Raw genomic sequence first — 15,942 nt, forward strand, 5'->3', positions numbered from 1 at the left:
TCCTCACTCATCAAAACATAACCCATCTTTCTTCCTTAAAGAAACAAAAATAGAAATGGAAAATAAAAATACTATTAATAATAGCAACAATAGCAACAGAAATATTTCTCATGCATACAGTTATATATATCTAGAATTATATAAATCGAAGTGGCCATCCTTCTGCATTTTACCAGTTGGGACCTTTTTATAAGCAACCAGCTGCAGGAGATCATACTACAATACTTGGTACCACTCTAAATTTTCAGTGCCTCAAGATTATTCTTTTAGCTAAATAATTCCCTCTGTCAATCCCCATTTATTTTATACATAGACAGCTATTGCATTTACACCAGTAATTTCTAAAGATGCAGTCAAAACTAAACTTACTGCATTCTAGTTTGAACCACTTTCCAAAAACTGACAACACTTTAGGCAAAAATCCTAAGGAAAACTTTATATTATGTAAAGCTGACCTCCAACATGCTAGCTGAAATTTATTTTTGAGCTCCATATTTCATTTAAATCTATCTGATCTAAATTAGAGATTAACCTGTTGTGCATCACAGAATACAAACTTTTGCTGGTTCTCTTAAAGACCACCACTGCATGTGCTTAAACTGCATATGTAACCCACTGCTGTATACTGCATTAAGAAGGCTACACATGTGCAGTGGGAGAGGCCACCATTATGGACTAGTGCATTACCTCAGAACAGTTTGGATGACGCTTGTTGTTTGCTTTTTGTTAAGCTGTGAATTCTTGAAAACAGGTTCCTTGTTTGTTGTTGTTCTTTATGTTATGAAAGACTGATAGTTTTAGCTTCTTGAGTGTGAACCCCTCCAGCCAGCATTAAGACCAAGCTCAGAAAAAGGGTTTTGTGGTGACACAACTGGAAAGACAGAATTTTGGGAGGGCAGTGCTGAGTTCTATTAATTTCATAGCATTAATGTAAATTGTATCATTTATGTAAAATCCTTATTTATGTACTACAGTACTGTTTGATGTTTGAGAGCTTTATGACCAGCTGTCACCCAGTTGCAGACAGTGACCTAGCAGAGGACCTGGTAGAGGCAGTGACTATAGAAGTCCTTCAAGAACCTCTGGACCTTAGCTGCATAGTAACAAGCTCTTTCAGAAGTCATTAATGCTCAGCTTCATTTGCTTCTTCTTTTCTTAAAAAATAATTTTTATTAAGTTTCCATTTACCAAATCAAACACATCATACCAATTAATCCAAATTATAACAATGCAAATCATAAAATCCAAATATTTTCCAAATTATAAGTTTTTGTGGGGTGTACCCATGCTTCAAGATCAGCTTCCTTTGCTTCTGATCTGTTTTGTTGACTCTAGATCCCATCTCCATACTTATTCATCAAGTATGTGGGGTAAAATACTTTCACATGATTGAACATATCATAGTTGTAATATGAAACGACATTTATGCTCCAGATTGATTATAATGCCAACAGCCCTAGATTCAAGTGGTTCTGCTTTGGCTCTAATCTGGTTGGCACAGAGGCAAAAAAGTTGCTGAGGTCAGAGAGAGGGTGGTAACCTGGAAGGGGGACTAAGGGACTGTACAGTATTGCTCGGTTCATGTGAGAAGAGGCTGTCCATGAGGCATTGGGGTCCTGAGCAGGCATAAGACGTTACAGGTCAACTTAACACTTTGAATTGAGCCAGGCGAAAAATTGGCAGCTCGTTCAGTTGTGCCAGAATTTGAATTCTATGTTCAGACTGCTCTGCCCCAGTCAACAATCTGGCTACCAAATTCTGCACATGCTGCAGTTTCTAAACCATCTTTGAAGGCAGCTAAGGTATAACAAAGTGCAATAATCCAACCTAGAGGTTACCAGAGCATAGACTAGACTTCTCCACGACCCTTCCCCTCTGCAGGGAAGTGGGACTGATTTGGATGGTATGCCCCCGCCACTTAATGGACCCAAATGGTTTCCAGAGAGTGGTAGGAGTTATTTTATTCCATGTTGATGGCCTTTCAGCTGATTCCCTGGTGATCTGCTGGAATGCAGAGTTAACCAGGGCTATCGACTGTCTGACTTCGAAGCACCCTCTCCAATTGCATGGAGCCTCGATAGCCCTGTGGTTTTCCCTGGAGCTGAGGGCAATGAAACAATCGCTGAGATGGCTAGAGTGCCAGTGGTTAATTTTATTGTTATTTTTAGACTTTAAAATTTGTTGACTTTTCCCAGTATGTATTTGAAAAGTGGTACATTTTAAAATACAAAATCAAGGTTTGAAATAAATATTATGTAATTAAAGTTCTTCTAACCCAAACTATAGATAATATTCACTTAACTTTTTAATCCACTACTCACTTCTAGAGACCTCTGCTTTTTAAAACTCCCAGCTATGCACCCTTTTCTGATTCTGCTACTACCCCTCTGCTTGTGATTTCTCATGCTCCTAAAATGAGAGCAGGACTATTTTTAGTATATAAAAGTATGCAAAGCACTACAGCTCCTCAGCTAAGCTGATGGAGCTAAATTGTCTTTATATTTTTATTCAAATGTATGTGGAAATTTAGTAACATGAGGTTTAACTAATTTATTTATTGATAATCTATTTGAGTAAATCTTTCTTTTAGTGGTATCATTTCTGTCTGCCCAAATGTCATCCACATGACTCACTCCCTAAACTGCATACTATCCTTATATAGAATTCAACAGATAAGTATAATAGCACTGAAGAGGACTTTAACCCCCCCCCCAAAAAAAAAACCCACAACAACATCCTTTACAAAATGCTTTAAATCTTTCTGCACTTTCAGAGAATCACTAGGGCAGTAAGGGAACCCTAAAGTGCTGATTAGCTGCTGCTCCTGTAAGAATTTCCTGAAACATACCCCATGTGTTGTCATCCCCCAAACTTGTGTCCTTTCTGCACTTATATGCACAGCAAAGCCAGAATCATTGGCAACCCTATTCACATGCAAGGGGTTGTAAAATACATGTACTGTACTTCTGGTTGTGTGCAAGTTTTTTGCTGTAGCCAATAGAATTGACAAGCCCTCGCCTTTATTTGAAACCGCTCTCCAGTTCAGCTGGTTGATTGGCTGCTGCAAAAATATCCCAAACTCTGCTGGCTGCTCTTAAGATTCTCCCTTATCCATCCATATCATAGTCTAGGATTGCAGCCTAAAAGTGTTACAAATGTTACTCACTTGTTCCACTCAGTCCACATGCCTTTCCAAAAAAAGGAAATACGAGATGATAAGCTGTAGTGGCAAAGCTAAGAAGACATTGCCTGTTTCATGTAGTATCTGGCAGAAAATCTTGGCTTTGTCAACAAGTTTTCACTGGACGTGGGAGTCTCAGCCAGTTGCAGTTTCTCACTGGTGAAATTAATTTCACGGTGCTGTTTGCGAACGCGAGCTGGCGACATTCGCACGTTACACTGTGGAACCCAATCCTTTGCCTTTTCTATATTTTGTTATTAAAAATTGTATACCGCCCTTCACCTACAGATCTAGGGCGGTTCACTAAGGCCCACTAGGCTTCCCTGCCGATAAAATGTGTGCAGGAGTGCAGCCTTCAGGCATCCTGAGGGGGAATTTAAAAGTAACGCGGAAAACTATGGATGCCGCTCCTGGTGTATTTTTGTACGCTGCGACATTTTTCAACAACCCCGCGGAGCGCCTGCCGCAGCCCTCAGAAGCGCGACGCCGCACTAAGACGGCGAGGCGCCGCCTTTCCCAATTCAGGTGCGACAACAGGGCTGCCGGCCGGAGAGCGAGCGAGCGAACGCCTCCCGCGGAAAAGGCGAGAGGCCGAGAAAGGCAGCGAGCGGGAAAAGCGCCTCTTCTCGCGCTCTCCCCTTCCGCCCACTCCCTTTCTTCGTCCCTCCCCTCGGCTCACGCTAGGAGAATGAACGTAGGAGATTCCGGTAGGCGGACTCCTCCCCCCTTTCCACGGTGCTGATTGGCCCCTTCCAGCCCTGGCGTCGATAGGCCACGCGGAAGAATCGGCGGGCGGCCATTGGCCGGGGTGATCGGAATTAGGGAGCCGTGCGCACATCAGCAGGGAGGGTGCGCGGGGTCGTGTGCAAACCGCGTGTGGCGCAGCCAGCAGGGACTCAACGGCAGCGGGTGGAAGAGAGAGAGAGAGAGGCCAAGTCAAGTCGTGCGCACGCGGAGCAGCGGAGAGGGGGGGCAGAAGAGCAGGAGCGGGGAGAGTCCATCGCCGCGCGGGGGAGGTCCAGCTTCAACCGACGACAGAACCGAAATCGAGAGAGGGGTAACCCTCGGTGAGGTAGGCCGACGGGGTTGGCGTAGTTTGAGGGGGGGGGGGATTGAGTGAGGAGAAAAGCTCTCTGGGCGGGGTGAGGGAAGGAGGGCGCTGGCTCGTTCCGGCCTACTGCGCGGGAAAAGGAATAAAACACGGTACTCGGCCGCGGTTGTTTCTGAGGAAGACGGGAAGAAGGGCTCGCTGAGGGCGCTCTGTGGTCGACCCCCTCGCGGGAGGGCTGAGGCGGTTGCAGGTAGGTGGGCTCCTCGTTCCCGCCTTCTGGGCCGGGAAGGAGACGGGGGCCACCTCCCGCGCTTGGGAGGGAGACGGGACGGGCGGGTCCTGCCCGTCACGAGAAGCGCTCGTTTGGTCTGGGCCCTGTGCAGGCCCTGCGCGCCTGCGCGTGAGATTTCAAACGAGCCGCGAGGGTTGGAGTTGGACGCGGACACATCATGAGGCGGAGGGAGAAGAGGCCTTCGCTCAGCACGCGAGGCTGCTCTCCTTCCCCCCCCCCCCACGGCCGCTCCCCATAACAGTGTCGTCGTGGGAGTGTGTCCTCGTGGGGAGGCTCGGGACCTCAAAGCGAGGCGTTCCGCCTGGGGCCGCCCTCTAGCTAGTTCGGGAAAGGTGCTCGTCTCCGATGGCGTCGCCGCCGCCGCCGCCTTCCCCGCGCGTCCTCCACGTGTTCGGCTGAGTAACTCGCAAGAGGAGCCAGCTTTTTAGCCGATCCATTGTAATTCACGGCCGTGTCTGTGACGCTCGAAGATGGCGTGTGCTGCTGTCCGCCCATTGGTGAGTGTGGCGCGCTCCTCGGTCGGGGAAAGGCGGCGCGCCCGACCCTCAGTTGGGAAACAAGCCCCGCTGGCTCCAGTGGGACTTGATCTCAAGCAAGGCGGGTGTGCTTGCAGCCTTGAGACGTGTGTGAACCGCTGATCATTCTGCGAAAGTGTGATGCACTGCTAGGTGCTTTAAGTAACACGGGGGACAAGCACGGTGCTTGGAGGACTTGACAGTGTAAAATCCAGTGGAGAGAGCCAAGGACTTTATTGTAGTATTCTGTATCACTTGAGTACTATTTAAAGGAATAGGCTGAGGAAGAGTTCAAATGAGCCAAGCAGTCTGTGTTCTGATGGAGAGGTCAGTTACTAAGGAACAATCTGAGAGGAGGAAGCCTGAAAAAGCAGGTGACTTAAAAAGTGGCACCAGAGCATTATTAACCAGAACTACTTCTAAAGTACATGTAAATCTTGCACGTTGTTGATTCTGTTGCTACTGCTAGGGCAGATCATAACTAAATACCAAATTCCCAGTTGAATCCTGGCTGAAGCACAATTGTGAATTTTGTGTAACAGATGCTCTTAACTACTTGGTAACTGCAGGTCCTCTGAAAATAAGGCAGTGGCATACTTGTGTATGTCCTGATCTGATCGATTTATAGTGCTCAAGGAAGTTTATATTGATGCAGGTCTCAGTTGCTTATGCTACTATAATTTCATTTGCATTTAAAATGTTCTAGGATTATTAAGTGTTTGTAGCAGGTTCATACTGTTGCCCTTTAGAAATTTAACATATGCTTACTTTGTCATTTAAAGCATTTTTATGCTGCCTCATAGAAAAGTTATCTGGGTGACTTAAATTGCTTAAATAAGAGAAGAATTGAATACAAATAAGGCATAGAATCATGAAATCAAAGACAATGTAAATATAACAAGCACAAGTTATTGCACCCCCAAAACTAAAACAGATTTAAAAACAGATGCCCAAGCTACATAATTTATTTAAAAGCCTTGCCTAGTTGGAGTGTCCCTTTGGCTGAACTGTTAAAGCTAACTATTAAATAAATATACTTGTCTGAGCTCCTAAGCCAGTGGTGGCCAAACTTTTTCCAAAGAGGGCCAGATTTGATGAAGTGGAGGGCCAACCAAAGTTGTTGAGCTTTTTTAAGGATTTTACCCCAGGAAATAAACTGCCATAGGGGCCGGATTAAACCGACTGGCGGGCCATATTAGATACCCGAAACAGACTTTGGACATGCCTGTCCTAAGCTGTGCTGGGTCTTGACCTTTTCAATGGCAGCTATTAACTTACAGAACTAAAAAATCTGGGCAAAGTCTAATGTGATAAATGTGGGACAAAAGGTGGAAAATAATTGCTTCATAGTGACAATAAAGATTTCATCAAAAAGGTATCAGATTGTGTTTATAATCATTTTCTGGTAAATTTCTCTTCATTGCCTTCACACTGCATTTCAGAAACATTCTGAGTGCCTCTCACCATAATGCGAGTTGGAAATCTGATCCTATCTATTTCCCATGTTATCTCTGAGTATTAGAGAACTTGAGCATATTCCTATAATGTAGGCGTAGTTCACCTAAGGGCCGCATGGGTGGTTGGTGAACAGTTAAGCCACTTGCCATTGTAAATGGCCAAACGCAGTGTAGGGCTGGGCTATTATCATACACTCTCACTATTTCTTGATTGTGATGGGGAGAAAGGCATGTTCCATCTCCTATGAGTGCTCTCTGCCATTTACAAGGAGTAGAAGGCACATGAAGATGATGCTTCCCATCACAACTGAGCTTACTCCAAGGCAGCAAAATTGGATGGTGGTCAGGAAATGTTGGGGGCGGGGGCCTTGGGCACCTGTGATCATTGTTAGAAACTCAGATGTGTAAGCTAAGTGCCAAATGGCTCCTTAAATTATGGTTACAGTCGCCAAAACAGAATTCCTAGTTACCATTTTGGGGCCAGACTGCTCTAAAGTCATATTTTTAAATACAGCATTTGGTTCCTGAAATTCATTCTGATTCTGCAGATAAAATATAACAGATAGAATTCTACAGCATGTGTTGCTGGTGTGTGAAAACAAAGATCCAAGGATCCCCAGGCATGCAACTCCAAGATGGTGGAGGTGTCAGGCGTCATCCTAGTGCCTGAGCATCTTCACATGGTCGCAAGTGGCTGATAACCAGGTGCAAAATGCGCCTGATGATTTCAAACATTGCCTCTGATGGATCACATTGTAGGTTTGTGAGGGCTGCATGTGGGACATGACTCATGAATTGCCCAAGTGCTATACTGTACTGAGTTATTTCTTATTTAGCAGCAGGCAGTAGTTTTACAAGGCACAAAACTTACCTGCTATTAATAGTTCATGGATATAAGCTTTTTCTAACACAGAGATGGGTGTCTATATTATTATACTGTGCACCTGTTTGCCTTCTCTGGAGTCATTGAAATGGTGCAGGAAGGGGAGATTTATCTTGAAAGTAGAGAGAAGAAAAAGTAATAGGCTAAACTTGGAAGGAGGTGACATAAGGCATCAGAGATTTTTACCTCTTGTGGTTCCTGGGGGGGATTATGTGTTGGAAAAATAGTCATGGGGATGGACTATACCTAAATGGAGCAGAGGGAAGATGAATGAACTAGAATGAATGAAAGGATAAGAAGGTATAGGAAGAGGTTTATGCAAAAGGCCAAATGAGGCAGTATGTGGGAAGAATTGTGGCTTGAGAGAAGAACTGGTGGAAGAGGAACAAAGGAGACAAAAGATAAGTCAGAGCCAGTATAGAATGGGGAAGAGACACTAGTTGGGTGCTGACAGCAGCCTATGTCATATTTCAATACACACTCTCACAGGATGCCTGCTGAAAGATGGACATCTGTACCCCTGAGTTCCAGCAAGAATATGCCAAATAACTTAATAGGAAGGAGCTGACTCTTAAAATGTGACAGGAAGGGCTTAGGTGCTAGTTTTTGATTCATATGAATTGTATTGGGTATTCAACCCTGCTCATGTGCTGCTCACATTGGTAGCAGATAAAGATCTTATTGGGTGGAGAAGAACCAGCTACATCTCCTGAGCTCTTGGGAATAAAGGGAAGGGTGGGGAACAGTTACATTGCTTGGACTTCTTGTATGGAAGATGAGATAATGCCAAAAGAATGATGGTATATAAATGTAAACAATGAAATTAGTACATGAGCAAAGTCAGATAAAGAAAAGTGAGATTCACAACAGTAATTTGTAACAGGTAGAGTTGGATGTTATCCTCCATGTTAGGTTTAGAGCAGGGGTCTGCAACCTTTAAGACAAAAAGAGCCACTTGGACCCATTTCCGAAGGGAAAAAAACCTGGGAGCCGCAAAACTCGTCATTATAAAAATAACTTTTTTGTCACTTTTTTATTATTTCTTTGTTTGACCCCTCAGAATTACTCCTCCTCATAGAAATAAACGTTAAATTAACAAGTTACCTTTTTTGTGTGTGTGTTCTTCACTCCCCTTCAAAACAGTGACCAGCGTACATGCCCCCTTTCACTGCAGTGACCAGCGTACATGCCCCTTACAAATGTAGCGGGCGGGCGGGAAGGTGACGTCGGGACGGTGCGTGACTAACGCACGCACTGCCCCCATGCGACGTCACAGCCAGTACAGCGCCTGCCACAGTGGGGAGTGTTGGGGCGCACAATGCTCCTCCTCCCCTCGTTAGTATCCACCCCGGAGCCGCGGCAATGGTGTAAAAGAGCCACATGCGGCTCCGAAGCCGCGGGTTGCAGACCCCTGGTTTAGCGTATAGCCATTGGACTTAATATGCTGTATTATTAGAAATTTTAGGTTGTGTCAATACTGTGAAAAATGAAAGCAGTTTACATTTGAACAGTATTTATAGGTAGTTTACAAGTTGGCATCAAGCACTTCAGCTCTTGTAAATATTATCATATAAATATATTATTCTAACAACATTTTCCCTCTTTTTTAGGAAACCTAATTGCAGCAATGAGCAGCAACGAGTGCTTCAAATGTGGGCGTACTGGCCATTGGGCTCGGGAGTGCCCCACTGGAATGGGTCGCGGGCGTGGAATGCGAAGCCGTGGCAGAGGTATTTTCCCATCCCCAAAGCAAATTGTACAAATTGAAAGTAAACATTAGTTAGTCTCTTTTAACAACTCATTTGGTAGCCTAACCACAGCTGCTAGGAATTCCATGTAGGTGAATAAGTAGGTATGTGGAGGGAGGGACTGATCACTTGTCTTTTAGGTTTTGAAAAGAGCCACAGAGGAAGAAAAGTTTTCCTCCAACACAATAGCGGAAATGCAATGGAAGGGGCAAGCAGAGTCATTCCTTCTCTGCCAGTATCTCTGGGAGATGTTATGATTGGTTTGGTTTAGTTTTTTTACTGACCGACTGGTTTTTTGTGGGCTTATTTACACAGCTGCTTTAATTTTGTTGCTATTTACAGTGCAATATAGTGAGCAAAAAGAAATTTGTATGCTCTTTTTTGTCCCATTATGTGATTTAACTATGGTACATGTAGTACCACCACTGAATTGTTAAATGGCTTTATCTTTCTAAATAGGCTTCCAGTTTATGTCATCATCACTCCCAGACATCTGTTATCGCTGTGGTGAATCTGGTCATCTTGCCAAGGATTGTGATCTTCAGGAGGATGGTAAGTATTTCTAAAGTTTGGATGGGGAGAAACATTGCCAGTTAATTATGGGACGTAACACAATGTTAAGCACATATTCTGCAACTCTCTCCAGGTTTTATAGTCTTGTTTGTCTCCTTTTTCTTATTGTGGAAGCCTGCTATAACTGCGGTAGAGGTGGCCATATTGCTAAGGACTGCAAAGAGCCCAAGAGAGAGAGAGAGCAGTGCTGCTACAACTGTGGCAAACCTGGCCACTTGGCTCGCGACTGTGACCATGCAGATGAGCAGAAGTGCTATTCTTGTGGGGAATTTGGACACATCCAAAAGGACTGCACCAAAGTGAAATGCTATAGGTAAATCAACAAATGTGAATATTAATCCCATTATGCTGACCTTTAGGTCTCTTATAAACAAATTGTGTATTTACAATAAAATATATGGGGTTAGTTAACATTTGGATTATTTTTTTTGCAACGGTTTCTACCGTAATAAAATTTGTTTATTGATTTTCTTTCTGTGTCCCATTAAATTATTTTGTGCTCTTATCATAGAACTCGTGATTTGTAACTTCTCAAGTTGCTAATACCTCATTGTTCACTTGGGTAAACTCCAAAATTTTTAGGGTCAACTAGGTTTCAGTAAGGGTATGACTGTACAAGTGTAGAATGAGTTTATTTTGTGGAGAAGCTGAAAACTTGGGGCATAGGAATCATGTCTGCAATGTCCCGAATACTATACAGTAGTGTTTCTATGGATGTACTTTGTGTGTGGGACTGAAGTTCTGTCCTGTCTGATTGCAGGTGTGGTGAAACTGGCCATGTAGCCATCAACTGCAGCAAGACTAGCGAAGTCAACTGCTATCGTTGTGGCGAGTCAGGACACCTTGCACGGGAATGCACAATTGAGGCTACAGCTTAACTGTTTTCCTTTGTCGCCCCTCCTTTTTCTGATTGATGGTTGTATTATTTTTCTCTGAATCCTCTTCACTGGCCAAAGGTTGGCAGATAGAGGCTATTCCCAGGCCAGTGAGCTTTACTTGCCGTGTAAAAGGAGGAAAGGGGTGGAAAAATCGACTTTCTGCATTTAACTACAAAAATGTTTATGTTTAGTTTGGTAGAGGTGTTATGTATAATGCTTTGTTAAAGAACCCCCTTTCCGTGCCACTGGTGAATAGGGATGGATGAGTGGAAAGAGTTAAGTCAGACCAGCAAAGCCTCCCTGGGTTCCATGGAAGTGATCATATGCAGGAGGAAAACAAACTGGAAGTGTCTGAACTTCCACAGTAACTAATTACAATAATGGCCTTGGATTATCTGACCTCAATAACTGTTATAACACCGAGTATCTGTATCAGGCCTTACCTAGAGCGTATAGCTAAGTGGGATAAACAAAACAATGCACATGCCTGTTAATGGCCACGAGAGTGAGGGAGAAATCGAGAACTGAAGTAACAGTAATACAATAAGTGAATGTCTAATATGAGATAACAAGGTAATGGGAAACATTAAATATTTCAAATTAAATCAAACCCAGAACATCAGTGCTTTAGAGCATACACAATTTGGAGCTATTCAGGACTTGCAAAGAAATGCATTTTCACAGAAATCAAGATGTTATTTTTGTATACTATATCACTTAGACAACTGTTGAGTTTCATTTGCTTGTAATCAGTTTTTAAAGTCAGATGGTAAAAGCAATTGAAGTCCTAGAATATAGAAATGTAATTTTAAACTATCAATAAAGCTGGAGGAGGAAGGGGAGTTTGGCTGAAGTTTTTTGTTTGGGGTTTATTTTTCAGATACATAGTACAAATTAACATTACAGAGGCAAATGTGGAAGAATAAAAGCTGAACATTGACTATTGTACCACAACTGTATTATACAAAGTTAATTGCTGTATCATTTAAACTGTAGAATTGTCAAATACATCACTTCAGCAGCAATATTTGCATTCTTTTTTCTCTGCATAGATTAACAAACCGCAGAATGATCAGTCATTAGGAAAATGATTTTATATATAGTATTCCTAAAGATACTGTCCAAGAACACAATTATATATCTTGTGTTAAAATCCTGTAGTCTTTCAAATTGCACATTAGGAAAACTACATTATGGACAAAGTACAATTTGTGGTGGAGAAAGAAGTATGTGAAGAGTACATTTCATTCAAGTAATCACATGGAACTAGCAGTGAAGGGGCAAACTTGTAGGTGTGTGCCCCACCCTCGCATTTACCTGTGGTACCAAAGGTGGCTTATATCAAACCAGTAAATGCTGTCAGCTGATATTGCAGTCAAAACAGGCCTGCATGGAATTTCTAAATACTTCCAACAGCAGCAATTAGTGCTAGAAAGCATGTCTAATAATATGTATTGAGACAATGACATCTAAAATAAGAGGAATAAAATTTCATCATGTGGAAATTTCATCATGTGGAAAACTGCTCCTTGTGTGACCAGCTCTTCCTTGGGAGAAAAATGGAGCAAGCAGGAGCCTACCTTTGGCCATTGTCAGTATGAACTAGGAGGAGTGGGAAGTAAGTATGTGCACCTTCACCCTCTGATTTTGCAGATACTTGATGCTTTCTTGCTGGAAAGCGACCTAGTAGGAAGTTGAAAGGGACCCATGCTCTGGTTAAATGATTTACCTAGCAATTGATGTTTATGTTAAGTCTTTATTCTGTCCAATTACCCATCACATTAAAAGTTTCCACTAACTTGGGAGAAAAAAACTATGCAATTCTTCAGCCTTTATATTACTTAACTGGCATGTTATTCGAGACCATGTTACTAGTGAGGGAGACGAGAATGTAGGCTGTAGTTGAGGTTGCCTAAAGATAGAAGTAGATTCTCTTCTTGCCTGCTGGGGAGAAGATGCATGGATATTCAAACAGCAAAATATCTGGTAACAAGACTGCTTGATTTATATCCCTTAAAGCTTATTGCTAGAACCAGGTCTCTGCCAATGACAACTCTTTGCAGTCATTTCAGCTCTGAAACTTCAACTGGATTTCAGCTATGTGGAGGCTAATGAGACTTGGTAAAATTTAGTCAGTCGGTGCACTCTGAACATATAGCACTGGGAAAAGGAAGATTCTGCATGCCCAATAGTATTCTGTGACAAATACAAAAAATGGTCTGTTATAAACAAGCAAAGTACCATACGTGTGAGACCCTCTTAGCCAACGTCCCATTCATTTTGTTTTTCTTTGGTGCAATACAGTGGAAAGAGCCTAGCAAAGTATATTTTGTCAGTTCCAATATAGCACAATCATTAGCTGAATGAGTAATGCAGGTCTGATGTGTTCTCTAAATACAGATTTTTTTTTGCCATAAAAATTTGTTGGTACACACATTTTGATACTGAATGCACAGGTAGGGTAATGCTCAAATGACAAAACCTTCAAAAGAAGTTCATGATTTTAGTCTTACGTAGAATTAATATAGCATACTAATAACCTTAACTGGGTGATAGCCAGTGTTAGTCAGACTTGATACATGGAAAAAGTGAACTTGTCCATTTCAGTGGGTGTACTAAGGGCTGGATTTCATTTGATATGGCCCCTAGAGGACATGACGTGTTACAGCAGTAGTCCTCAACCTCTGGGACCCATGTATGAGGTTTTAGTGGCACATGTGTGACCCACCTTAGGTGAGGTATGGGTCCTGGCCCCACCAATTCCTGAACATCTTGCTCAAGGAGAACTTCCGTAAGTAAATTAAGACCATACTATTGGTTAAGTGCATACAGTGCTAGGAGCGTATCAATGTCCTCTTGTATAACTTGCCCCCTTTTTGAATCCTCCATCCTTTTGCATGTATTGCATGGGCCTATGGGGAATCTACTGCTTCTCATTCTGCGGATAAAACGGAGGAATAATTATAGCTTATACCTCACCATGTGGCAGTGCAAACAGTACATTACTGTTAAAAGCGCCATGTAGAAAGTACTGTGATTGACTTAGTATGCCATAAACAATGACTTATCTCATCCATCATGACACCCATTCAGTGCTTTGAGATACTGTGTTTATTGAATGGTATTTCACAGTGCTTGCAAGTTAAACACTGCTACAAAAGCTAGAATTGTTCTTACGTGGTTTTGCTTCTACTCATTTATGTGTATGGTTATCACAGATGTTAAACTTTTCCTATGATCCATCATAATTTACTTGAAAATTATAATGCATTGGTAGAAAGATTAAATTTGTATGAGGAGTTAACTCCTTCAGAGTAATTTGTGATCGGGAAAAATGATAGAATTAGTAGAGATTTGTTGTTTCCTATGGTTTATTGAACTTGAGCCATCCGAACTTTTCTGTTCTCCATGAACCTTTAGCATAGCATATCTCCACATAGAACAAGTAGCACTACATTGGCTGCCATTCACATTTATCATCCTTTGGTTTCACAGTGTTTAAGAGGATGGAGAGGGTAATTTATAGGTAGGAAATCACATGTCCAGTCATAAGCTAGCCAGCATCTCAGCTCTAGATAGACCATCAGAAGCAGTAAAGATTACTGATGATTACATAGTTGGGGTATATGGAGTGTTAGGGGAGAGGTACTTCTGGTGGGGGACATGCTGTGCTTCTGGGGTAGTTGTCCACCTTTGGTCCCCACCCTGCACCCAGCTCTCACTTGTGACTCCTAAAAGCTGTGGGTGTGTGACAGCGGTCCAAGAATGGCTTTGACTGGCTGGCTAAACCAGGTGAGGGTAGCCAATGTGTCTTCCCTGCATGCAAAGAGACCAATAGTGGGGCCAACGATTAAGAAAATGGTTTCTGCACATGCTGTAGAGGGAAGTGAGGGGCAGATGGAGCTCATCAACCTGGGAAGGTAGACCACCTGGGAGAAGGAAAACTGATCCTAAACCTCTGCTGCCTTGCAGGATATCTTTGGGGGATTAGAAGGTTAAGATGTAAACCCTACACAGATCCAAAGTGGAGTCCCTAAGAAGACTGGATGGCGCCTTGTATGCCTCCTTCCAGCAATTCCTGCAGCCCAGCTGGTCCCAAATGTATTGCTCTGCTTCACTTTGATCCACATCAGTGAAGTCAAGAGGAGGGTCTTGTCATCTGGGCAGTCCAGGACCACCATACACACTGCCCAGGCTTACACCCTGGGCAGGTCACTTCAATGAGACAGACAGATGCCAACAACAATACAATAATGGACATAGGTATACATAACACCACAGGACCAGGCAGACCATTGCTGCTAGAATGCTAGATATTTATTAACATCTTTAGGATCATGCTATAAAAATGCCTTATTAAACAGAAGGATTTGTCCTCTCCCAGACCTGTAGTTATAGCATGCATCCATCAGATGGCAGAAGAAAGTAAATGCTTTTTGAGTTTGTGAATAGCAAAAAACCTCTAGCACCATTGAAACTTAAAACAATAGTAAATAAGTTCTCTGTGTGGTTTGGGGGGGGGAGGGAAGAAACACCAGCAACCCCACCCTATTGAGCTTATCATGTTTGGATTAACATTAAAATTCAGTTAACTATACAGCAGTTTGTTTTAGGTGTTCAAAGAACAAATACAATTGTATGACGTCATAGGCCATTATTCTTAGCTCTGTATTGCAGAGGAAGGGGATGCTGATGCTGATGCAAATCTGGCAAATGAAGTTATCTCAAGGTCCTCCAGTGAATCCCTGGCTCAATATATATTCTACTTTTGTTCTTTCCACGGCTCCAAGTGTACTGCTGACACTTATAATTGGATTTTCTGGACGCGACAACAATCTGAGACTCCTAATTTCAATTGTGGATTGAAACTATGTTCCTATTGTTACTGGTGCCTAGGCAATTCAGTCTCAAGCTTAGTACTGAGCTTTATTCAGAGTAAAATATGTTTATAATTAGGCTGATAGTTGAATGTCACTGAAGATATTGCATGTGAAGGTAAAGCTGCAATATTTTATCCAGAGCAGGACAGGCAAAATTTTCACATTTGCCTTTTGTGGGGAGGCTGAAATCTTTAATATCCACCCATACTTACTGTGTATTTGCATAACTTCTAGGGTGATCTCAGACAAACCTACCATAGGAAAGATGCATCCTGATTGCTAGTGAGAGAGGAAGGGCAAACTACATGGATTCCAAAGACTAGAACAAAAGACAGAAGCAGACAAGAGGAAAACAACAACTCTTTAGGGCTACAGGGATTACTATTCCCTGGTGTTCACACAAATCACTTACCAATCATCTGACATTATTCATTGGCTAAAAACAGTGACGGGAGCAGTCAGGCTGACTCATTTCATAGAAATC

At 42.6% G+C, this 15,942-nt stretch overlaps 1 protein-coding gene and 1 long non-coding RNA gene across 5 annotated transcripts; one reads left to right on the plus strand and one right to left on the minus strand.

Moving 5' to 3' along the window:
- The first annotated feature begins 4,021 nt into the window (after positions 1–4,021).
- Positions 4,022–11,603, plus strand: CNBP (CCHC-type zinc finger nucleic acid binding protein). Of its 4 annotated transcripts, none has more exons than XM_079965103.1 (5): positions 4,022–4,253; positions 8,990–9,109; positions 9,587–9,679; positions 9,815–10,013; positions 10,461–11,603. In XM_079965103.1, exons 2-5 carry the CDS (start codon positions 9,007–9,009, stop codon positions 10,576–10,578), a joined length of 513 nt encoding a protein of 170 aa, XP_079821229.1. In that variant the 5' UTR covers positions 4,022–4,253; positions 8,990–9,006; the 3' UTR covers positions 10,579–11,603. The 4 variants fall into 4 exon arrangements, with proteins under 4 accessions (XP_079821229.1, XP_079821227.1, XP_079821230.1 ...); XM_079965101.1 differs by having other exon boundaries at positions 9,587–9,678; positions 9,811–10,013; XM_079965104.1 differs by having other exon boundaries at positions 4,029–4,238; positions 9,587–9,678; positions 9,811–10,013.
- Positions 10,929–14,826, minus strand: LOC307209736. The gene is made up of 2 exons (XR_013835734.1): positions 14,301–14,826; positions 10,929–13,516 (listed from the first exon to the last, which is right to left on the minus strand). It is a non-coding gene; the product is annotated as an uncharacterized lncRNA (long non-coding RNA).
- Positions 14,827–15,942: the final 1,116 nt, after the last annotated feature.

The sequence above is a fragment of the Podarcis cretensis genome (genome assembly GCF_951804945.1).
Source record: "Podarcis cretensis genome assembly, chromosome: 2".
Lineage (NCBI taxonomy): Eukaryota > Metazoa > Chordata > Lepidosauria > Squamata > Lacertidae > Podarcis > Podarcis cretensis.